Source organism: Prionailurus viverrinus, chromosome C1 (genome assembly GCF_022837055.1).
Source record: "Prionailurus viverrinus isolate Anna chromosome C1, UM_Priviv_1.0, whole genome shotgun sequence".
Taxonomy (NCBI): Eukaryota; Metazoa; Chordata; class Mammalia; order Carnivora; family Felidae; genus Prionailurus; species Prionailurus viverrinus.
The window spans coordinates 136,048,575-136,073,270 of NC_062568.1; the positions used below are offsets into that span (position 1 = coordinate 136,048,575).

A 24,696-nucleotide genomic window follows, 5' to 3' on the forward strand; every position below is an offset into this window, starting at 1 on the left:
CCGCGAGGTCCTGGGGCCCGCACGCCTAGGCGAGGAGGAATCGGGAGAAATGGCTTCCCTTGGATGCCGCCCGCACGCGCGCTGGGGCTTTATCTGCCCTGGATCGCGCGGCCGTGAAGCCCCGCTGACCCGTGCCGCCACTGCGGGCCTGGCCTTCTCTCCGGGAGGAACGATGGCCTGGGAGAACGGAACGGTGCTCTTCAGAGAGCTGCAGGTTGCCTCGCCTTCGTGCGGTGTACTGATTACATTAACTGGATTATTTGGGGGACTGCCATCTCTTAGAGAAACTCCCTGGTCACACTCGGATCAGGGGGCATCTGAACTTTCACCCACTCTGGGTGAGTTGTGTTGACTACAAGTTTTGTGAAGTGGGACATTAAACAGTTTTTTTTTTTTTAATTCCCTAAGGATTAGAACTGACTTCAGGAACACCTTCTGGAAATTTTTTCAGAAAAGAAATACTTTGCCTTTTTAAGCCATTTACGTAGTCCAAATTTGCGCTCCTGTTGGGTGGGCGTACCCTAGAGAAAAAATTTTTTTTCAAGTGTATCTTTCAAAACTGTGCTCTTAATAGATGCAACAGTTTTACCCCCTTAGGCTAAGATACTTTCAATAAAAATATTTCAGCTTTAAAACTTGACATTTTCCTTATTGTATTTACTAGAAATTCATCAGAATGAAATACAACTTATTAACGCTTTAATATCACTGATAGCTTTTATATTTCAGCATCAAAAGTAGGAAAAATAAAGAGGAATGGCTGTGGAAGAACTTCAATCCATAATAAAGAGATGTGTAAGTATTTTGTGTGTGTGTGTGTGTAAAGTTAAATACCTTTTAAAATGTGGGCAAGACACAGATTATTTTTAGTTACATTTAGGGTCATTCAAATTGCTTATCTTCTTTAATCCTTGCTTTGTTTGACCTGTGAATAAATAGCAGGAGGGCCAGAAGGCAGATTAGATTATTCTCCAAGTGACCTACTTAAGTAACCTTTAAAATTTTTAATACTGATCTTTATTGTAGAATTATTTGGCAGAGTGGATTTCAAGATCATTCATTATGGTACTCATTAGTCTTGTCCTAATTTTCATACATATGCTTGTGTGCAACTTACCTAGAACTTAAACAGATTTTCTCTTTTTCTCCAGAGAGGATAAAGCAAGTAGTTACTGAATTTTTATTCACCTAAACATGTTTGTTTTGTCTTCATTTTGTTTTTGTCAGCAAATCCTAGAAGAACAAGACTTTAAAGAAGAAGATTTTGGTCTATTTCAGTTAGCAGGCCAAAGATGCATAGATGAAGGGCATATAGAGCAGCTATTAGAAATTATTCAAAATGAAAAGAATAAGGTAAGTACAATCTTTATGAGTACTTTTTAGTATTTATTAGAATGATAATAGCCACATGATGTTATTATTCTTCCACCCATTTACTCATTAAACATTTAAGAATCAACTTAAATTTCTACAATAGGAATGTGGAAAACAAAAAAGAATTAGGGCTATTTATATTCTTGACAGTGTTTATAATAGTCTGGTAGAAGAGATAAACAGGTAAACAACTAGCAGTAAGAAGGCAGAATAAATGAAATAAGTGCTATAGTTGAAGTATGAGTAAAGTGCTTTGAAAAAACAGGGATTGCTTAGAGATCAAAAGTGGCATTTGGATTATTAATTTATATTTTGTATTATAAGTATCAGGCAGCCTAAGATACTCATTTTTGGTGATCAGCACATTCTTTTCTTTCAGCCAGATGTATATGGAAAACCAAATATTAAGTAAGATAATAGTATTTGGGTGCATAGAATCAGAATAGGGGAAGACTTAAATGGCTTTACTGGCCGTTATCATCCAGCTATAATTATCTGAGAAATCATTCTCAACATAGGAAAAGGATCTTTTTGGGATCAGGAACAACTTTTTCCTGGGACACAGTATTGAAAACACTGCTAAATTTTGTATCCTTGTACTTGCCTTCTTATGCAAGAAAAGACCATCTTCTTTCCAGGAACACACTCTTTCTTCATTTACAGTACTGTTTATTTATGTGGAAGTTTTTTTTGTTGATATCACAAACTAGTTATGCTGGTCTCTGATTATAACCAGGGCACCTTGATGGTGTTTAGGACATTACTAAAACTTTTAAATCATGTATAGTAGTTCAAAGGGCTTATTCCTTTTTTATATAAAAAATTCTTTTTTTTAAAAATTAGGACATTTAATTTAATACATTTTTTTGGATATGTGTTTATAGTACCTTTGTAGCCCCAAATAGAGTAAATGTAATATTTTCTTTAACTCCTTGATGTTTCCCAATTGTGTTTTCGAGGATAATCTTTGAGAGTATTTTACTTAGAGCAAATAATAATAAAATTAACAATAGTTAATATTTATTAAGCATTTACCATGTGCCAGGTGCTGTCTAAAATGCTTGACATCTGTTAACTCATTTAGCCTCCCAGAATCCCATAGGTACTATTAAATTCAGTTTGTAGGTAAGGAAACATGTGACATCCAGTGTTCAGACCTGTGTAGCTTGGTTTCAGAGCTCTTAACCATTCTCTACTTAGCACTGTGTAGCACTTGCAAGGAAGTTTTAGGGGATACAGGGGGCTAATTGATTGTGGGATTGAGAAAGGTAACAAAAATGACTGGATTTCTAGCCTCTGGGAGGATAACATATTATATCCTGAATAGCAAAGGGCAACTTAAGAGGAGAGAATTTCTTGAAGGGGTGCAAGTAAATTTATTTTGGAAATGTTAAGTTTAAGATGTAGCAGGCAGTTGAAAAGTAATGTTTGGAGCTCAGTCAAGAAACAGGAGATTAAAATCCTGATTTGTGCATCACTATTAGAAATTAATTGTAATATTTTTGAGCATAGTCTTTTTTTTTTAATTTTTTTTTTAAAGTTTATTTATTTTGAGAGAGACAGGGACAGCACAAGTGGGAGAGGGGTAGAGAAAGAGGAACACTGAGAATTCCAGGCAGGCTCTGCACTGTCAGCACGGAGACTGGTGCAGGGCTTGAATTCAGGAAACTGTGAGATCATGACCTGAGCCAAAACCAAGAGTCAGATGCTTAACTGACTGAGCCACCCAGGCTCCCCCCCAAAAAAAATTGTTTTAAGACTATTAAGACTCACTATTTTGAGGGAGGGAGAGCTCCTGGTGGCTCAGTTAAGTGTCTGACTTCAGCTCAGGTCATGATCTCGTGGTTCATGGGTTTGAGCCCTGCGTCGGGCTCTGCACTGGCAGCTCATAGCCTAGAGCCTCCTTCAGATTTGGTGTCTCCCTCTTTCTCTGCCCCTCCTTTGCTCGTGTTGTCTCTCTCTCAAAAATAAATAAACATTAATTTTTTTTTAATTCGCCCACCCATTTTGAGAGAGAGAGAGCACACACGTGCATGTGGGGGGAAGGGGCAGAGAGAGAGAGAATCCCAAGCAGGCTCCTCACTGTCAGTGCAAAGCTGATCTCAGGGCCCAAACTCACAATGAGATCATGACCTGAGCCGAAAGCAAGAAGAATCAGGCGATTAACTCACTGAGCCACCCAGGTACCCTTTAATAGTCTTAATAGCTTGAAAATCACCTTTGTAATGTGTGGTCTGCTAAATCCAAGGGATCAGACATTGATAAGACAAGTGTTTCTTGTTTTGTTCTATTTTGTTTTATTGAGAGAGAAAAGTTGGGGAAGGGACAGAGGGGGAGAAAGAATCTTACGCAGCCTCCATGCCCAGCTGGGAGATGCTGTGGGGTTTGATCTTAAAACAGTGAGATAGATTATGACCTGAGCTGAAATTAAAAGTCACATGCTTGGGGCGCCTGGGTGGCACAGTCGGTTAAGCGTCCGACTTCAGCCAGGTCACGATCTCGCGGTCCGTGAGTTCGAGCCCCGCATTGGGCTCTGGGCTGATGGCTCAGAGCCTGGAGCCTGTTTCCGATTCTGTGTCTGCCTCTCTCTCTGCCCCTCCCCCATTCATGCTCTGTCTCTCTCTGTCCCAAAAATAAATAAACGTTGAAAAAAAAAATTAAAAAAAAAAAAAGAGTCACATGCTTAACTGACTGAGCCACCCAGGTGCCCCAGTAAGACAGGGTTTCAAACTGACTGCAACTTAATTTTCTTGCCAGGTGATGCAATTAGGATTGATCAAAATTGACTATTAATCTGCTTTGTGTAAATGTTTAAAAAAAAAGTATATGAATACTTTGTCCTATAGTACAGGGCTTCTCAACATTTATACTATAGATATTTTGTAGCACCCTCCCACTCTGTCCCCTCCCCCCCCCCCCCATTCCATAATGACAATCAAAGATGTCTCCAGATATTACCAGATGTCCCTGGTAGATATGAAACAAAGTAGCCCCCATTGAAAACCAGTGGTATAGTGGGAAACACATGGGCTTTGGACCTGGACAGACATATGCACATCTTGGTTTGCCACAATTTAGATGTTAGATATTGGGCATGGCAGTAATCTCTAAAGTTTGGCATTCTTATCTGTCATTTGGGGATAACAATCTTATTCTGTAGGTAGTTAGTATTAAATTAAAAAAGGTGTAGTTTATGGATAGTATTTATTTTCCTTCCTCATAACCATTCACTATTTATATAGGAACTAGATACCTTGCAGCTGAGATGATGTTTATAAAACATTTTATCAAGATTATTTTTTTTCAGTTCAGATATGTAACATCTTACTCAAAACTGAAATTTCCTTGATAATTATTCCCAGAGAATCACTTACAGGGTAGAGGTAGACCAATGGAAAGGGAAAGAAGTACATAGTTGGAAAAGTAGAAGTCTCACAGGAACCAGTTAAGTTTTAAATTTTTTTTTTTCAACATTTATTTATTTTTGGGACAGAGAGAGACAGAGCATGAACAGGGGAGGGGCAGAGAGAGAGGGAGACACAGAATCGGAAACAGGCTCCAGACTCTGAGCCATCAGCCCAGAGCCTGACGCGGGGCTCGAACTCACGGACCGCGAGATCGTGACCTGGCTGAAGTCGGACGCTTAACCGACTGCGCCACCCAGGTGCCCCAGGAACCAGTTAAGTTTTAAAAAGCGAGTATAGTCATGGTAAGTAATGGTGGAATAAGTATTTAGTAACTTGGGAAAAAACAGGTTTATAATATGTTTCTGATTAAAGACCTGAATATTAAGTTTAGCCACAACAAAAAAATGGAAGAAAACAGAATATCAAATCTTTGGAGGCAGGATAATTTGTTACACCAAAAGGTAATAGATATCACTCGCCTGTATTTATGGAACACCTATTTTGTAACAGGCCCTTGTCTAGATGCTAGGAATAGATAGCAGTAAACAAAAATCAGTGCCCATATAGATGTTAAATTCTAATGAAGACAGGTATCTACACTATAAATTATATAGTGTGTTAGAAACAGATAAATACTATAGAAAAAAGTAAAGCATGACTGGGGAATGGACCATGCTAGGTGAAATTACAGAGATTTGAAGGAAGGAGGGGTATAAAATATGGGGCTGTGAGAAGAGTGTGCCAGCCAGAAGTAACTAGTATGAAAAGAATATTCTGAGAGATCAGCTGAAATCTTTCCTATTCAGTAAAAAGGACGATTGTTTTGCTGTTTGTTTAAAAAAAATCAATTTAAGTCTTCATTTTATGCCACGTTTTTAGCATAAATCTTATTGAATAAAAAGAAAGGGGGAATGTATATATATTTAATTTTAAATGAATGTTTATGAATCTCTAAAGGAGGAAATCCATTTTAGACCTAAGAGACCAAGGCAAAAAGTATATTTTGCTATATAAAAAATAAGGACAGTCAAAAAACCAAATAATTATTTTTCGTAAATATAAGAAGGGAATATTAACATGTAGGAAGCTCATGCAGACTGATAAAGACAAACACTGAAATGTCCAATTGATAAATGAGCAAAAAGGTAAAAAATATTTCCTCTTTTGTAAGCTATTTGTTCACGTACCCTAACATATTCTGTTGCTAGTTCTCTAGGACATGTTAAGTCTTAGGTACCTTTACACATTGCTGTTTCAGAGCCTTGAATGTGTTTCCCAGCTACCTATGCCTGACAGACTTACCTAATAAGCCTTAACTTAGCCATTGCCTCTTCTGGGAAGAGGCCTTCCCTAGACGGAAAGGACTCTTCTCTTGCTATACCTTATCCTCTACCTTTATCTTAGGAGAGTGGGGTCATGGAGGAGGTATTGTACTTAATTGTCTTCCTCCCAAATGTGTGGGTTTGTTTTATTTTTGAGTGAACCTAGAATGTAATTCTGTGATGGTAGAGATCTTATCTAATACGTTCTTGTTTTATTTCTAGCACCAGAATATTTTAGGGACTTGACATATAGTAGTATATTCTTGATAAAATACTGATGAGTTGAAGTAAAATCAAGCCAGAGAAGTGGAGTACATTGTTGATAGTTCTGAAAATAGTAGTTGTGATAGTGAATGTGAATCACTAAAAAGGTAAACTTTTATTTATGTGATAAGCACTCTGGAATATCTTGAAAAGAAAAAGCAACTTGCTTTCAAAGCAAGTTGCTTTGAAAAGAAGCAACTTGTGGGGCGCCTGGGTGGCTCAGTCAGTTAAGCGTCTGACTTTGGCTCAGGTCATGATCTCACGGTTCGTGAGTTTGAGCCCCATGTCAGGCTCTGTGCTGACAGCTCAGAGCCTGGAGCCTGCTTCAGATTCTGTGTCTCGCTCTCTCTCTGCCCCTCCCCCGCTCACACTCTGTCTGTCTCTCTCTCTCACAAATGAACATTAAAAAATTTAGAAAGAAAGAAAATAGAAGCAACTTTTATGTAGGAGAAAAATTAACTAAGGTGGCATCCCCTTCTTTTACATAAGTTACATAATTATAACATGTTTGCATATTTTCCAAGGAACTTTATTTAAAAGGTTCATGAGCATTGGGTGGATTTCTTTATGAATTAGGAGAGCAAAATTCTCCATGAAAATTAAGTATTTGCTTATATTAAATAAATTAACTCTCGTTAGAAATAGAAGACCTATTTCAATCATGAACTTGCCTGATTTAAAGTAAATGCCCATTCACATTTCCTCAGTGAAAGTATTAAAAAAAAACTATTTTAAAATGTTGTATTTGCTAGCGGCGAACCCTAAGAAGTCCCTGGTGAAATGCTGTAGACTTCATTTGTCTCATCTTAGCTCTTCAGAGGGAATTCTCAGCTCCTTCAAGATCAGAAAGCTCAGTGTAAGAGTCCTATAGATGGCAGTATTTGCTTTACTCTGAAAATGTTTTTACAGGTCATCATCAATAATATGGGCTGGAATCTTGTTGGCCCTGTTGTTCGATGTCTTTTGTGGAATAAGGAAGATGAGAAAAGAAAACATTATTTTCTGATGCTTGATTTATTGGTAAAGGTAAGTTAACAAAATTAGGTTCTCTTTGTCCCAATAGCCAGCAGTATTTTGTAATTCCCTTTAACGTTTAATGCTTATTTGGGGTGACAAAGCTTTTAGTTAATGAAAATATAGGAGGGGACTCTTTGGAGAAAAGGCCCAATCTTATTGATTGGATGAGCAAATCCATTTCCGTTTTTCCAAATTTCTGGGTAGAATTATCTAACCTCATCTCAGACCCACTGATTCAGAATCTCGAAGAAGATACCTAAAAATTCTATTTTTAATTAAAGTAGCTTATTGTATAGATACGGAATTCAGGGTTTAGAGAGGCAATTCAAGGCCACACTGTTCTTTTAGCAACATTGCAACTAGCAAATGCCAATGCTCTTTTCTCTGTGGTATGTTCTCTAAAAGGATATAAAAAACCTAGAATGCAAGTGATAACGGTGGACATGGTAATAGGATGCAGATTAGTTGTGACCAACAACCTTAGAGACCCTTGGGGAAAGGTTGTTAGAGTTAAAAGTAAAAAAGATAAATTCTAAAAAGTAAAGAAAGATAAAGTCTAAGGAAAAGAACGTTGTAAGAGTCTACTTAGAGATCACTGCAAATAAAAATATATACAGTACTTGGAAAGAGGAAACCCCATCTAGATAGTAGTTATTAACAATGAGGACTTTAAAAAAAAAAAAGGCAAGTGAGGTGATTATGGCTAGTCAGAAGACAATGCAAAGTTTCATCTGTTCAGGAAGGACAAAAAAGACTGCACTCAGAAATACCCTGGCAGGGTGAGATAGAAAGGCCCCACTTGCTGGAAGCCTGAGAAACTACTATAGTATCCTTCAGAGTAGACGGACAAAGCTCAAAAGAAACTGAAGTCTGGTAATCAAGTTCTTCCTTCTCCCTGTTTTTCTGACTTCTCCTTTAGCGAGGAATTTCAGTCTCCAAAAGGTAGTTGTCTATTAAGAGACTCATTCTTGCTTCTTTTTAGGTTTATAGTGATTTGACAGTCAGATTCTATGTTTTGCTCGTGTATTTTTTTAGGTTATATGAGGTGTTGTACTGTTAGGCAAAAATAATGGTATTTTCTCAGTATATGCTGCCATTTAAAACTAGTAATCATGTGGCTTTAAATACAACTTGTATTAAACAGGTTCAATTGTGAATATTTTTATAGTTATGTAATCCAAAGGAATTATTGTTGGGTTTGCTTGAACTGATTGAAGAGCCCTCTGGAAAACAGATATCTCAGATAATTCTTCTTTTACTTCAGCCATTACAAACAGGTAATGAGTATTTTGATATCTAAGAGTTTCTTGTTTTATCTGTGTTAAGTTCTTGATACTACTCTAAAATGTCAGTACTATATCAAAGTAAGATTTATGACTAATTATTGAGTACTCTGCTTAAACTAGCAATAGCAGTGCCCGTTTGAATCCTGCTGCCTATAGAAAGATGACAATACCGGCACAGACGGTACCCAGAATAGATTTTGTTGAATGTCATGCTATTTTCAGGGACTGTGTTATAATCTGTAGCTTTTTGTCTAATCTTCCTATCTACAACTTATATCTAGAAATTTCCCTGTAAACATATTTAAAGGATTGCCTCTATCATGTCTGCAGTACTCATTCTGTTAGCATTGTGATAGGTCGTGTATCTTGGTTAAAAACCGTATCACGCGGGGCATTGCTCATCCTCTGTCTTGGGAAGTTGAGGCTGGGAATAGCAAAGGTGCTGCTGAATGAAACAAGTGAAGAAAAGTCTTTATGGTTGAGTGCAGTAACATTATTGTTAAGCAATGGACCTTAGCATCCAGAGCAGACAGTATCCATGAGCTGAGACCACTTCTTCATTTTATGACTTACATATAGCTCAGAATCTGATAGAAGGACCCAGAGTCAGAAGTTAGAGTAAATCCATTTTAAATGAGAATAAAGCAGCTGTGTACCACTTGAAATACTCAAAATCTCCTAGAAAGGAAAATCTAATAATACTACCTCTCATTTTTACAGTGCTTTATATTTTATAAATATATTTCTTTGTATTTCTTTCTCTTATTTGATACTTAGAATGACCAAAAAATGTGGAACGAAGTGTTTCTGCCTTAACCATGTAAACTCTTAGAAACATACTTAAACATGGCATCTATTGTAAGGTGCCATGATGGTAAGATGCTCCAATATTTCATACACCACTAAGAAGGAAAAAAAAAACTACCAATTAAGCTATGTTATCCTGATTTCAGAGTTGTTACAATATATTTTTTTATTATTTAAATTTATTTAAATTCAAGTTGGTTAACATACAGTGTAGTATTGGTTTCAGGAGAAGAACCCAGTGATCATCGTTACAATATTTTTTTTAAAAAAGTGTGTTATAATTCTGTGTTTACTGGACTTGTCCCATGTTTAGCATACTTAATGGAGCTACCTCAAGTCACAACTTGGTCTCTGTTTTAGTGATTCAGAAACTTCGTAACAACAAGGCATATTCAGTTGGATTAGCGCTGTCCACTCTTTGGAGTCAGCTATCTCTCCTTCCTGTTCCATATTCAAAAGAACAAATACAAACAGATGACTATGGCCTTTGTCAGTGTTGCAAGGCCTTAATAGAATTCACTAAGCCTTTTGTGGAAGAAGTCATTAATGACAAAGAAAACTCAGTGGAAAGTGAAAATGAAAAGTTAAAGGATGAATTACTGAAATTGTAAGTATATTTTTTGGTAACATTTCACAATGGAATTAAGTAATTGATAGCTCAGTTAATTTATGTTTCTTTGTTTTATTTTTTTGCCTTGGATGTAGATGTCTAGTTTCAGATTTTGAATTTTAGAAGATTATGGGGTTCAGTGGTCCATGCCTCATTAAATGCCATGTTCTACATTTTTAAAAATTAAAAACCCAAATCCATTTGTTTAATTTACTTGATATTCTTCTTTGACTTGGCTTTACTCATCATAGCAAGTGAATAATAAAAGCAGGGGAAATAGGTGTAGCTAAAGAATCTGGTCTTTCTGTGGGGGAATTATGTTTTTGCTCTCCCTTTGAAAGCAACAGAAGCAGCACCAGACAGTTAAACATCCAACTTGACCACAAAAACGGTAAGAGTACCCAATACCATTCAATCTGGGGGGCACTATAGACTAAACATGCACTGTTCAGTATGGCTATCAAGCACTTGACATATGGCTATTCCAAATTAAGATGTTCTTTAAGTATAAAATGCTCCCTGCATTTTGAAGACTTGTTATAAAAAAATGCCAAAATACCTCAATAATTTTTATATTAACATATTCACATAGTAGTATTTCAGATACATTGAGTTAATAAGATAAATTATTAAAATTTCCCTTGTTTTTTTTTTTTACATTTTATTTATTTTTAATAGAGACAGAGAGATAGAGCACAAGTTGGGGAGGGGCAGAGAGAGAGAGGGAGATATATAACCTGAAGCAGGCTCCAGGGTCTAGCTGTCAGCACAGAGCCCGATGTGGGGCTCAAACTCATAAACCATGAGATCATGACCTGAGCTGAAGTCAGACGCTTCACCAACTGAGCCACCCAGACGCCGCCCCCACCCCCCTGTTTTTTTTTTTAATGTGACTACTGGAAGATTTTAAATCATATATGGAGCTTGTATTGTATTTCTGTTGGACAGTGTTGGACTATTTAATTACATGGACCAACAATTTTATCTTTTAAATTTTGTAGACTAAAACTGTTAGCTTTCTATTTTTTCAGGTTAGGACATTAAAAAAATTTTTTTTTACCATTTATAAAATGCATTATTTCATGAAACTAAAGATATTTAAACTAAAGAAGTAGGAGGGGCTTAATCATAGAATAAAATTTGGTTTTGTAAGTAAAACAAATACAGCTCTATGAAAAAAATTACATTGTCCCAATTTTTCTTTGACCTGATGAAATCTACATCATGGAGAATAGCACTGATCCTCAAACAAACATTCAGTAATCATTGATACAGTCCAGACATGGAAGTCAGTCTTACCACATTGAGTCTAGCAAGGAGTTCTCATGCTTTCCCCAATACTGGTAAGAAGGATGTTACATCACCAGTTTTATAAGCCATTGAGTTATTGGTGCTTATGTTATTTTTCATGTAAAATTAACTTGGATATGTTTATAAAATTAGGTATTTTATACTTAGGAAATGCTGTGTTCACAGTAACCCATTTCTTACACCTTAGTTGTTTCAAAAGCTTGAAATGCCCTTTGCTGACAGCACAATTCTTTGAGCAATCTAAAGAAGCTGGAAATGATCCTTTAAGATGTTTTGCATCTGAAATAATAGTAAGTACAGCTAATTTAATCTGCCATAAAATCTGCTATAATTTAAAATGTTGTCCTGCTATATTCTCATGTACTGCACGTGGTCATGTACGTTGATACGTTATTAATTAGGCAATATGTATTTTTTGTAGAACACAGATAAAAAGATGGAAGATAAACATCAATAATATTATTTAGGTAATGAAATTAACACCTTCTAGACTTTGGTTTTATATTTATAAATAAATTTATACATATGTGTAAATAATTTTTTAGAAGAGTCTATCTACATACCCTTTTGGAATGTACTTTATTTCTCTTAGCATATTATGAATAATTTTCCATTGTCTTTCCATTGTCCATAGTATTCCATGGTATGGACCTTGTATAATATGTTTGACCTGGGCCATCTAGCTCAACACTTAGGTTTTCTCCAGTTTTTCATTATTATAGAACAATTCCAGTTTTCTTTTGTTAACTGTTAAGTCTGTGATAAGTATCCTTTTAACGAAATCTTTATATATTTCTTTAGTTGTTTTCTTAAAGTCAATTCCTAGAAGTAGAATTTCTGTGCCAAAGGATATCCTCAGTTTTAAGGGTCATGATAAATATTTTCAAAATACCTCCAGAAATAAGTAAATTTCATTTGAAAAGTAATTTGGCTTAATGTATCCAGTATTTTTAAGTGTGCTGAGATTCTTTATTAGGGAACTAATGTGAAATATGGAAAAATATGTACTTGAGATTGATAGTCATGAATTTCAGGTTAGAGCAGCCACTGTGGTTGTGGGTTTTCTTCAGCTATGTTCAGCTGTATGATGGTAGGTGCAACATAGGAAGAAAGTGGATTTAAATAGGTCAGGTTTTGAGAACTGTGGGAGTTCTACAAAGCAAGAGAGAGGAAATGGCATTGAGCATGTATGCGGGGAAGTGACTGTGACGCACAGTAGAATTTAAGCTGAGTAAGGAGGGAAGTTAGGATATACTAAATGTGAGAGACAGTGAATAGATGATGGGATCACTGGATTGTAGGTCCTGATGTGACTGACAAGTTGTCAGAGCTAGGTTACTAAAGGGAATGACCTGAAAAGATTGGAGGTTAAAGAACAGGATGCTTGCAGTTACACTGTGGGAAAGTTAGTTATTAATAATTTCTGGGGTATGACCATGGAGTGAGTGTTCTTAGGAGAAGTAGAGGCTGAAATCATTGGACCAAAGTGAAGTACCTGAGATTCCAGGATATTAGAAGATCTTTGGTTGCACATTTAAGTTACACAGAATTATGATTAAGAATAATGTCAGAAACCCAATTAATGGTGTGACCTTGGGGTAGATCTAATACAGTCATATGAAATAAGTTTCAAAGGGGTTGAAGAGAGGGGTTTTAGAGAGGAAGGGGGAGAATGGCCTAGAAATAGCAAGGAGAACAGGTATTTTACTTCCAGGCTTGATATAGTGGATATGGGTGAAAAAATAACAACCTGTGAGAGGTTTTCAGACAAAGTAGTTGTTGTCAGAGGAGTCAGGTTACCTTTAGAGCAAAAGAGGTAAGAGACCATTTCAAGAAGAATGAATTTTGCTGATAACTGTAAGTTCCACAGGTCATACCTGAAGGGTATCTGAAATCTGAGAAGAGGTAGGAGAAGGGTTTCGAAGAGGAGATGTCAGAAATGTAGGGGAACTAGATTTTGAGGAGAGATGATATGAATAGGGTTATGTAGTTAATGGAATTAATGCTGATGGTCAAGATAGTAGGGAAGAGGCTAAGAGTGACATAGAAGGAGAGAAAGGGAGGAGTTTTCCAAGGAGTACATAACCGACCATAACAGGGCCTCTTCACTGTTGGCAATATTAGAGTACAGTATAATCCAGTGGATATTGTATAAAAATTACTATATATGATATATGTACCCTATTTTGAGAAAATAGCTATGAAAGTTGGTGGCTGTTATAGGATTTTAAGCCTGGGAGTGATGTATTTGTTTTGGATTCATCACTTCAGTGGAGGTTGAATTTAACAGAAATAAGATTGAAAATAGGGAGATCCTTAGGTGTGTTTTGGGAATTAGGTGAGAACTAGTGGGATCCTGATTATGGAAATGGTAGAGATGAAGGGGAGAGGGCAAAATAAAAAACTTCATAGTAGGTAAAATTGACAAAATTTGGTCATTAATTGGATTTAGAAAAATGGTTAAAACGTTGATTCATAAGTTTTGTGCTTGGGTAACTGGGCAGATGAAAGTGCCAGTAGCTGAGATAGAGAATACAGAACAAAGAACAAGGTGTTTTGTGCTTAAAAAAATTTTTTTTATTAAGGTAATTTAAAAACATTCAGAAAAGTGGAAAGAACAATATAATGTACCCCTGGTATACCCATTACTCAGCTTTAACAATTTTTGACATTTTGCCAATCTTGTTTTATCTATCCTCCTTTGTTTTCCCTACTATGGTATTTTATAGCCAGTCATAGATCTATCATTTCTTCCATAAGTCTTTTAACTATGCTTCTTTAACTAGTAAGGACTTATAAAAACACAACCACAATCCATTATGACATCTAGCAAGATTAGCAGTAAATTTCTTAATATATAGCCAGTTCCCAGAGAGCAGGTTTTTAAGGAATAAATTTTGAATAATGATCATGCTTTGATGAGATCACCTAAAGAGGTAGGTCATTGTGAGAAAAGAAAAGGGTTTAGGACTGAACCCTACGGAGTACCAACACTTAAGATAAGTCCACCAAAGAGACCAAGGAAGAAGGGTCACAGAGGTTGTACAAGTATCACAGAAACTGGGGTAGTAGAGTTTCAGGAAGAAAGAAGTGATTGGTAGTGTTAAATGCAGCAGAGAGAGCCTGTAAAGTAACAGCTGAAGGGCATCCATTGGATTTAGGAAGATGGCATTGATAATTTTAGCAAGAACAGTTTAAGTGGAGTGTTGGAGACAAAAAACAGTAGAGTGGATAAAGGGGTGCATGAAAAATGAGAAATAGGGGGGAGCTAGTATAAGGTGTTCTTCAAAAGAGGAAGGATAAGAAAGAAGAAGCAGTAGCCAGAAGACATGAACTTGGGGTAGGAAGGTAATAGGGGAGATAGGGAGGCTTGAGCATGTGTAGTTATAGACTCGAAGGGATAGGAACCGTTAGAGGGGGAAAAGAGAAGTATAATGGGATAACTGAAATAATGTGGCTCGAGAGCACACAGCTGGCCACAGGAGCAAGGACACCTGGAGGAGGTAAGAATGGGTATGTATGCAGCGAAATTTATAGCAGGAATGGAATATTACAATTGAAAGGAATCAAACCCACTGGCCTCAGATTTTTAGGTGAAGGAGATCTCTTAAGAATGAGGAGGTAGAAATGGGGGCTTCAAGGAACTGGTAAAGGTTTGGAATACTGAAGGGAAAAGAAAAGAGATGGTAGAAGACTATGAAAGCATTAGTCACTAGTCTGAGCACTCAGCTGTGATTGAAGACCACAACTATAGTGGTAACAGTCTGTATTTGTGTATGATTTTTTTCTTCAACAGTAGTCAATTGACTGGGTGTGGAAGTAGAGAAGGTGGATGGTAGTTTTTTTTCCAAAGCTGGCATTTTATTGGGTAGATGAAGCTAAAGGAAATACAGGGTGTAAGTAGTTCAAATGACCAGAAATGTCTTGGTTGGACAGGGAAAGAAGGGAAGTTAGGAGGGGACAGATAGGCAGGTTAGATGAAGGGATCACAGAACTAGAAAGGTCAGAGGTACAAAAGCAGGTTGGTAGGAGAGACAGGATAAGAAGTTATGGTCAGAAAGTGAAATGCTGGAGTTTAGTATCTAATATGGAATAGCTCCAAATGCTGACAGAGGTTCAGGATGGGATTACGTGCTGAAATGAATTAGAAGTTAGGGTCACTGGAATTTAGAAATCAAGAATCATGAGGCTGGACTGTTAGAGGAGTTACCTATGTGAACACTGAACTTTCCCACATCGTAGCAGTTGGATAGAGAAGATTGTGAGCAGGTACCAAAGTCTTCAGTGAATGTGGGGAAATGACCAGGAAGTCAGCATATGGCAGAGATAAGAACAATAAAAGGTCAGTATCTACCTCAAAGGAAAATGTGCTTTTGCTTGAGAGTACAGGAAGAACCAAAGTAATACCCAGCCTCTACCTATACCACCCTTCCCCACTCTTGCCTCCCTGGCTGTGCTATGTAAGAGGTGTGAGAGGATGAGCAGCCTCCACCAGAAATCAGTCAGGTTTAATTAGAGCAGTAAGATAGAGCAAGTATTCTATGAAAAGATTGAGGGTATAGGGAAGAAAGTTTAGATCTTATAGAAGTGAGGAAGCACAAAGCAATCAAGCAGAGGTAAAATCAGGGTAGGAGATAAAGTGAGGAGGTGCCTTCATTTCTATGCTGGAGAAGTCCAGATAAGTGGGAACACTTGAGATTGATAGCTTGAGCTGTCCCACCATTGGCAGAAGTTTTGCCTTTTTTTTTTTTTTAAGTTTATTTATTTTGGGGGAGAGAGAGCATGAGCTGGGGAGGTGCAGAGAGAGAAAGAGGGAGAGAGAATCCCAAGCAGGCTCTGCGCTGTCAGCATGGTACCTGATGCAGGTCTCAAACCCAGGAACCATGAGATCATGACCTGAGCTGAAATTAAGAGACACTTAACTGACTGAGCCACCCAGGTGCCCTGGCAGAAGTTTTTTGATAGAGAACTGTTTGAATGCCCCAAGGGTTTCAGCATAGAAACATGCTTTAAAAAAAGGGCCAAGTCTGCCATGAGAAATTGTAGAGTGGCAGGTACATCCTGGGTCTGAGCAAGACTGCTGGTGTGTGGGTAGATTGTGAAGGCCCTAATTTGGACACAGGTGGACCCCAGATAATCCCAAAGTAGCACTGTAGAATCTGGCTATGTATAATGGGTTTTTAAAAGGCTAACCTTACTCTGGGAAAAAATACATCTAATATTGGCTGAATGAAGAAATGGAGCTTCATGGTTAAGAGGACATTTGGAATCCAAGTACAGTAAACTTTTTTTCTTACAGCTATAACAAGACTGCATGGCTTTGAAAATCAGTATAGCAGTATATATATTTAGCATCTGGTAGCTGAATAGCAGTCTCTTGTGACTGTGGATGATTTCCCTTGGTTCTTTTTTGTGTTCTGAAATGACTAATGGAGCCATCTGGGATCAGCAGATTTTACTTCCTTGAAGGCTGGAAAAGTCTTATTTGACTTTATTATTCCCTACAATGTCAGGCCCAGTGCCTGATACTCAAGTATTTATTAAATAAATGAGTGAATATGTGGAAAGTCAGTATTCTGATTTAGCTGTTCTTGACATTCCCTTTTGACTTATATAGTATGTTATGACTAACTTTTTTATACTTTTTGAAAGGGAGAGCGTGCGAGCTTATGCAGGGGAGGGGCAGAGGGAGAAGGAGGGAGAGAGAATCCCAAGCAGGCTCCATGCCCAGCGTGGAGCCCAGTGCAGAGCCCAGCACAGGGCTCGACCTCACGAACCAAGAGATCATGACCTGAGCTGAAATTGAGAGTTGGATGCTTAACTGACTGAGCCACTCAGGCTCTCCTCATATTTTTTTTGTAGATGTTCTCAATAGATATTTGACACAGGAATTATATCATTTTCTAGGTAAAGAAACTGAGGCTTTAGAGAAGTTACATAACTTGTCCAGTATCTGATAGCTAATAGGTGGTAATTCCATTGGATTCTGAAGGTCAGATGCTTTCTAGTATACTGTAGTTAGGAATAAGAGGCATAGGAGTGGCTTTATGTTTCCTGAGTGTCTTTTTTTTCTCTACTCTTACCTCCTTAAAAAAAAAGGTAAAACTGTAACCCTGTCCACTCATGGTCCTCTTTCTCTTATGACACAAGAACCCTTGTGATATGAGATATCACCAGTTTCCAAAGCCTCAAAGTGGTCACTGGAGCACTGTTCCTAGAGTAATCTTCTTCTAAGTAGTTAGTTTACTATCATTTCATGGTATTTGTATGTCTCACATTTCTTAGATTGCTTTCAAATACCTCAGGCACTTTAAAAAAAAATTGTGATAAAATATACATAACATAAAATTTACTATTTTAAAAATCATTTTTAAGAGTGCATTTCGGTGGCATTAAATACATTCACGTTGTCATGCAACCATTACCACCATCTGTCTCCAGAACTTTCTCATCTTCCCACTCATTTCCCTTAGGTTGTTGGCAAATTTATCTCCTTGAAGCTATAGATTGAGGTCCCCATTTTCCTGTTGGCTATTTGGTCAGGAACCACTTTCAGTTCCTAGAGGTTGTTCCTACAGACAGCCCTCTCCATAGACCCTCTCATAACATGGAAGCTTAGTTCTTTAATGCCTCCAGCGGTGAGTTTCTGACTCTCAAGGAGGGACTGGGCCCTTATTTATTTATTTATTTATTTATTTATTTATTTATTTATTTTTAATAAAGTTTATTTATTTTGAGAGAGACAAGAGACAGTGCAAGGTGGGTGGGTGGGCACAGAGAGAGAGGAGAAAGAGAGAATCCCCAAGCAGTCTCCTCATTGCCAGTGCAGAGCCTGATGTGGGGCTCGAACCCATGAAGCTGGGAGACCATGACCTGAGCTGAAACCAAGAGTCAGACACTTAACCAACTGAGCCACCCAGGTGCCCCAGACTGGACTGGACCCTTTTTTAAAGACTTCTACCTGATTAATTCAGGCCCACCAGAGATAGTCACCTTTCTAATAACCCCGAATCAACTGATTTGGAACCTTAGATACATCTGCAAAAAATCCTTTCACTTCTTGTCATAACAAAATCTAATCATGGGGTGGTATCTTGCCATATTCTGTTAGGTTGAAGCAAGTCCAACAGGTCTCACTCACACTCAAGAGGTGAGGATTATACAGGATGTGAATATGGCACTGGAGGGTGGGAAAAGCATACTAGAGTCTGTCTGCTGTAGCTTACTTTTTTTTATCCATTTCAACAGGGTTTCTTATCAGCAATTGGACATCCTTTCCCCAAAATGATTGTTAATCATGGAAGGAAAAAGAAGACATGGGATTATCTTGAATTTGAGGAAGAAGAAGACAAACAGTTAGCAGACTCTATGGCTTCTCTGGCCTATCTAGTATTTGTACAGGGCATCAGTATCGATCAGCTTCCAATGGTCTTAAGGTAGGAGTTAGTGTTTGATTTATTCGTGTAATTGTAAAAGGAGTATTGAACTCATATATCTAATTTCCAGCATACTTATTATTATACTAATACTTTAAATGAAGTATAAACAAAAGCTATTTTTTTAAATATTTATTTTGAGAAAGTGTGAGTGGCGGAGGCACAGAGATGGATGGGGGGAGAGTGAAAATCCCAAGCAGGCTCCACACTTTCATCACAGAGCCTGATGTGGGGCTTGATTCCATGAACAGTAAGATCATGCATGACCTGAGCTGAAATCAGGAGTCAGACACTTAGCCAACTGAGCCACCAAGGTGCCCCTAAACAAAAACTATTTCTATTATCATATAGTCTATAATCTGTTTAAGCCAATAGTACTCCAATAGTGAAAGGTGGTGGCGGGGGGTGAGAATTGAAATAGACATAATGGTGGGGACAAGAGTCAAAGTGTGAAACTGGGAGCGCCTGGCTGGCTCAATTAGAAGAGCATCTGACTCTTGATCTTGGGGTTGTGAGTTCAAGAGCTCCATGTTGGGTGTACAGATTACTTAAATAAAAATTTTTTTTAAGAGTGTGAAACTGGGCTTGGTTTTGAAGCTTTGGGGATCGCCCTGTACTATAAGAGAGGGAACTGCTCATTTACCCATGGTGGAGGGGTGGGTATCTAAAATGCCATCATCTTTTAACTGGATTACTCTTGTAGTCCTGAGTGGTTATTTATATATCCAACCTCAATCCCTTTTAATCCAACTCATTTTCAACACAGAAAGTGAAGCTTTAAGAGTAGTCCCTTAATGTAAACCTTTCACTGGCTTTTTATTGTTCTAAAGTCTAAAAGTCTTTACATAAGACAAGCTTATACATTATCTGATCTCTGCTTGATTGCCCTGATTCACCTTCTACCACTTTTTCTCTTGTTTACTATGCTCCAATAACATAGACCTTTTTTTGTTTTTTTATTCAAATGTGTCACAAACCTTTCTGCTATAGGGCCTTTGTATATGCTTAGAACAAACATCTTTAACCTTAAATGTCGCTTTATGAGGAAAGCCTTCACTAATCACCCAATTTCAGTCACATCTTCCTGTTGTAATTATCTTGACCTTGCCCTTCTTTTCCCATAAAGTTTATCAAAATTATTTTTAAGATACATAATTTTATAACATAACACCTCTTGGACTTTAATATCCATAATAATGATTATGTATTTGTCTTGCAGATGATAGTTGTATTTCTTTGTGTACATTTATATATTTACTTATGAATGTACCTGGGGATATATTTCTGTGTAAATACTGCAATAATGGCTACCACTTGCATGTTCATCATGTATTAAACATGCCAATAGCTTTATATGCATTATCTAATCTTTATAATACTATGAAATAGAGTATTCTCATTTTACAAATGAAAATAACAGGCTTAGACAAGTTAAGATACCACTTAATATCATACAACTAATTAGTGGAATAGGTGGATTCAAACAGTTTTGTCTTCCCCCAGAGCCTATACTTACTTGAGAGAGAGAGAGAGAGAGAGAAAGAAAGCCCCAGGAGAGGGGCAGAGGGAGAGGGAGAGAGAATCTTAAGCAGGCTCCATCCCCATCACAGAGCTGATGTGGAGCTTGATCTCACCACTATGCAATCATGACTGACTTGAGCCAAAATCAAGAGTCAGATGCTTAACCGACTGAGCCACCCAGGCATCCCTAGAGCCTATACTCTTAATCACACTACCATCAAAATGACTTAGGTATGTATATTAGTTTGTGAAGGCTGTCATAATAAAACACCACAAACTGGATAGCTTTAAAATAACAGAAATGTATTTTGTCATAGTTCTGTAGGATGGAAATCCAAGTCAAGGTATGGGCAGTATTGGTCCCTTCAGAGGGCTGTGAGGGAGAATCTGTTCCATGCCTCTCCACTTGGTGACGGTGGTTTGCTGGCAATCCTTGATGTTCCTTGGCTTGTAGATGTGTCACTCCAATCTGACTTTATGTTCATATAGCATTCTCTCTGTGTATGTCTCTGTCCACATTTCCCTTTATTATAAGAACACCTATTGTACTGGATTCGGGCTCACAGGAATGACCTCACAGGTGGGGGGGGGGGTTCCTGTTGTCCCCCTTGCCCATCCCAATTAAAAAGAAAAAAGAAGGCCCTGTCTCCAAATAAAGTCATATGCTGAAGTTCTGGAGGTTAGGATTCTAACATTTCTTTTTTGAGGGGGGCACAATTTAACCTTTAACAGTATTGATGTATACAAAATTTCTAAAAATACGTGTGGGTGATATATACATACATATATATGTTGTCTGTTTTAGCCCATCGTACCTATTGCAATTTAATATGGGGCACATTGAAGTCTTTTTGCAAAGGTAAGATCATTTAGATGGCATCTCAGAATTAAATAGTGTTAAAGTAGCTCTTGTTAAAAGTGGGGGAGACCACTCTTTGCCAGACCCTAATTAATTAATTGGTTATTTTATAAAACAGTGATGTAAATATTAAACAAAAATGAGTCAAGGAGGTTTTACAACAGAAATCTCTTTTAAATATTAAAATACTAGCTTCTAAGGGAGTTTCCAGTCATCTGCTTCTGATGTTTCTCCCCTTATTTCAAAAGTTGGTAAGTTAAAACACCTCTGTCCCACTGCAGCCTTCTCCATCTAAGTGAGGTGGTTAATAAAAGAAATTCATCCATGTTTTTGCTTCATAGACACAATGTGAACTGCATTAAAAGGAAGGAGGTGTCTTGACCCCACCTTTTTATATCTCAGATTATTAACAGTGATTGTATTCAACAACTTCTACTTGAGGCATTAAGAATGTAGGTCTTTCTCTTTGAAAAAAATTACAGAGTAAAAATATGTGTAATTTTTCAGACATATTTAAGCATTTTGCAAAACTCTATATGCTTTGTGTTCTTTCCTTGTAACATGTTTAAATTATCTCTTGCGATCAGTCAGGACCTTTCAGTAGTATCCTATAGGAACATTAGTGACAGTTTATCAATCCCATCTCTTCCCAGGTGAAGGAAGATTTGTAACATGGCAAATGTCCAAAGCCTCGGCCTACAAGGCAGGAATTTCCAAGGGTCTCCTGGCACAAGCAGTTTTTAACTCTGTAAATTTACTGTATTATGTATGTCTTAATGGTTTTACATTCTTTTTAGTCTCTATTTTATTCATACAATGAGAATATGTATTGATTTAAATCTTACATTCTGTATTCTTAAGATTTCCAGACTATTTAGTCATTGAACAAAAACAACACTTTTAACTCCTTGCATGGTTAGAATAAAAACCTGGGCCTTAAATAATATTTTTTGCCACAGAGCTTAAATACTTAATTAAGAAAGATTATATACCTTGAAAAAAATATCACAAATGGAAAGCATTTAATTACTATTTTTATATAAAAAGAATTGAAAAGATTTTACAGATTAATCAACTGGAATACATAATATCATATTATGTATAATTGGTTTCTTAGCACTTACTGTTGAAGATCCGTTGATTTGTTATACTAGGAAGTAAGCCCTGAGTGGGTAGATTTGGGTTGGATTTGGATGTCAATAGCCAAGTCAAAAGACCGATCATACGTGGATTAAGAATTTTGACTAAGTTCTTCAATAGAATTTTTCCTTAATGATATATATTTTGAAAGTCTTTTAATTTCAATTTTTGCTTTATTTTTCCTAAAATGAAGAATCATTTAAAACAATTTAGAAAGTCATGTTGATATATTTTAATATTCTCTTCCAGAACAGAAGAGTCTGTTTTCTCCAAAGGAGTGGTAAGATTTGTTTGCACCCATTGTAATTTACACACAGTCATTGCACAAATGCAGCTGTTGACTTTGCTATATATGTATCTCCATAGGATCTGTTGGAGAATGGTTTATTGAGAATAGAGGACAACAGTTTACTTCACCAGTACTTAGAAATCAAGAGCTTTCTTACTGTACCTCAGGTCAGTTAAATGTGTATTCTGATCCTGAAATAGCCCCTTTCCTATTCTAAAATTAAGTAAAGGTCTTTTCAGACTCCTCCTACTTCCTTCTCCATATCCTTTGAAAACTCTAGTGCCATGTGTCCAATAAAACTTGCTCTGATGGTGGAAATGTTCTAGCTATGTATGATACAGTATTAAAGCCAGTAGCCACATTGAACACTTGAAATGTAGCTAGAGTTAAGGAACCGAATTTTAAATTTTATTTAATTTAAATTAATTTAAACCTAAATAGCTATATGTGACCAGTGGCTACCATAGTTGATAGTGTAGCATCTGGTGGAAAAACGTAATTTTCTTAAACACTTTGTTTCTGTAGGGACCTTAAAAATGAAGCTCCTTTACTTTTCTCATAACTCAAGTCCTAAGGACTCCATCAAGGCATGCATTGACTCATTACTAGAAAGGCATTTTTTCTCTCCTATGATTTATTTTGCTTAGTACTATCTGTTAGTTATCATAGCCAGGTGGGTCTTTAGATGTTAACGAAGAAACCTGTTTTTCTACTATTTAAATAGGAAAACATGGATATTAGTATATTAACAATGATTGTTTTTAATGAATGGATTATATTTTCCATGTCTGGTTTCATTTTTTGCCACCTTAGACATAATTGTAAATTACACTTCTAAATTTATGCTTTGTAACATCCCCATTTAACATTACTTACAAAACAGATTGTACTTTGCTTCCTCAGATGTAACAGTGGAACGAAAGGCTCAGAGAAAAATTTACTTAATTTTTAAATCTCCTACCTTCCCTTCTCTGAAATTTTAGTATCCATTGATAATATAGTTGTTTATTGTCTATATAATCTATTATCATCTGAATGGTGGTTTTTGTTTGTTTTGTTTTTATTTCCAGGGCCTAGTCAAAGTAATGACGCTTTGCCCCATTGAGACATTGGTATGTAAATGTTTTGGAAATAAATAATAATGAGTTAGAGTGAAGATTTTTTTTTTTTTTTTTTTTTTTTTTTTTTTTTTTTGAGAGGGAGAGAGAGCCAGCTGGGCTGTGTGCTGGAGCAGGGAGAGGGGCAGAGGGGGAGGGAGGGAGGGGGGAAGAGAGAGAGGGAATATGAATGAATGAGAATCTTAAACAGGATCCAAGCTCAGCACAGAGCTCAATGTGGGGTTCAGTCCCACAACCCTGGGGATCATGACCTGAGCTGAAATCAAGAGTTGGATGCTCAGCTGACTGAGCCACCCAGGTGCCCCTTTACAATGAGAAATTTTCTTGAATAATTTACAGCTGACTCTTGAACTATGCAGGGATTAGTGGTGCCATCCCCCTGCTTTAGTCAAAAAGCCAGGTATAACTTTTGACTCCATAATGCCTCCTAGTGACCAGAAGCCTTACTGATAACATGAACAGTTGATTAACATATGGTTTGTATGTTACATTATATACTATATGTGTGCAGTAAACTAAGCTAGAGAAAAGAAAATGTTATTTAAAAATTCATAGGAAAAAAAATCATAAGGAAAGTACATTTACAGAACTATATGCCAGAAAAAATCCACTATAAGCGGACCTGCACATTTCAAATTCCTTGTGTTGAAAAGTCAACTGTAATCTTCATTCAGTTTATGTAACAATATTATTTGTTTGATTCTAGAGGAAAAAGAGTTTAGCTATGCTTCAGCTGTATATTAACAAGTTGGATTCACAAGGCAAATATACGTTATTTAGGTATGTATCAAGAATGGTTGTCAAGAATGGTTGTAGTTGATTAAAAACCAAATTAATACCATTTAATTATTCCAGGCTACAGTATTTCAGAATGTTTTACATGTAATCGACTGTACTTGGAAACCATATTATAATAAATTCTCTTATCCCTATGG

At 36.9% G+C, this 24,696-nt stretch overlaps 1 protein-coding gene across 3 annotated transcripts in view; it reads left to right on the forward strand.

Moving 5' to 3' along the window:
- The window catches only part of GLMN (glomulin, FKBP associated protein), a 35,466-nt gene that overhangs the window by 174 nt on the left and 10,596 nt on the right, over nt 1-24,696 (forward strand). The window contains exons 1-13 of one of the 3 annotated variants that reach the window (XM_047869515.1): nt 106-338; nt 716-795; nt 1,228-1,353; nt 7,277-7,393; nt 8,553-8,661; nt 9,838-10,084; nt 11,586-11,688; nt 18,647-18,834; nt 21,161-21,214; nt 22,604-22,634; nt 22,721-22,810; nt 23,714-23,755; nt 24,468-24,541. In XM_047869515.1, the coding sequence (XP_047725471.1) occupies nt 757-795; nt 1,228-1,353; nt 7,277-7,393; nt 8,553-8,661; nt 9,838-10,084; nt 11,586-11,688; nt 18,647-18,834; nt 21,161-21,214; nt 22,604-22,634; nt 22,721-22,810; nt 23,714-23,755; nt 24,468-24,541 (1,220 nt within the window). In that variant the 5' untranslated portion in view covers nt 106-338; nt 716-756. Of the gene's footprint in view, nt 1-105; nt 339-715; nt 796-1,227; nt 1,354-7,276; nt 7,394-8,552; nt 8,662-9,837; nt 10,085-11,585; nt 11,689-18,646; nt 18,835-21,160; nt 21,215-22,603; nt 22,635-22,720; nt 22,811-23,713; nt 23,756-24,467; nt 24,542-24,696 lie in introns of those variants that run through there. The other 2 variants (XM_047869513.1, XM_047869516.1) reach the window with 2 other exon arrangements.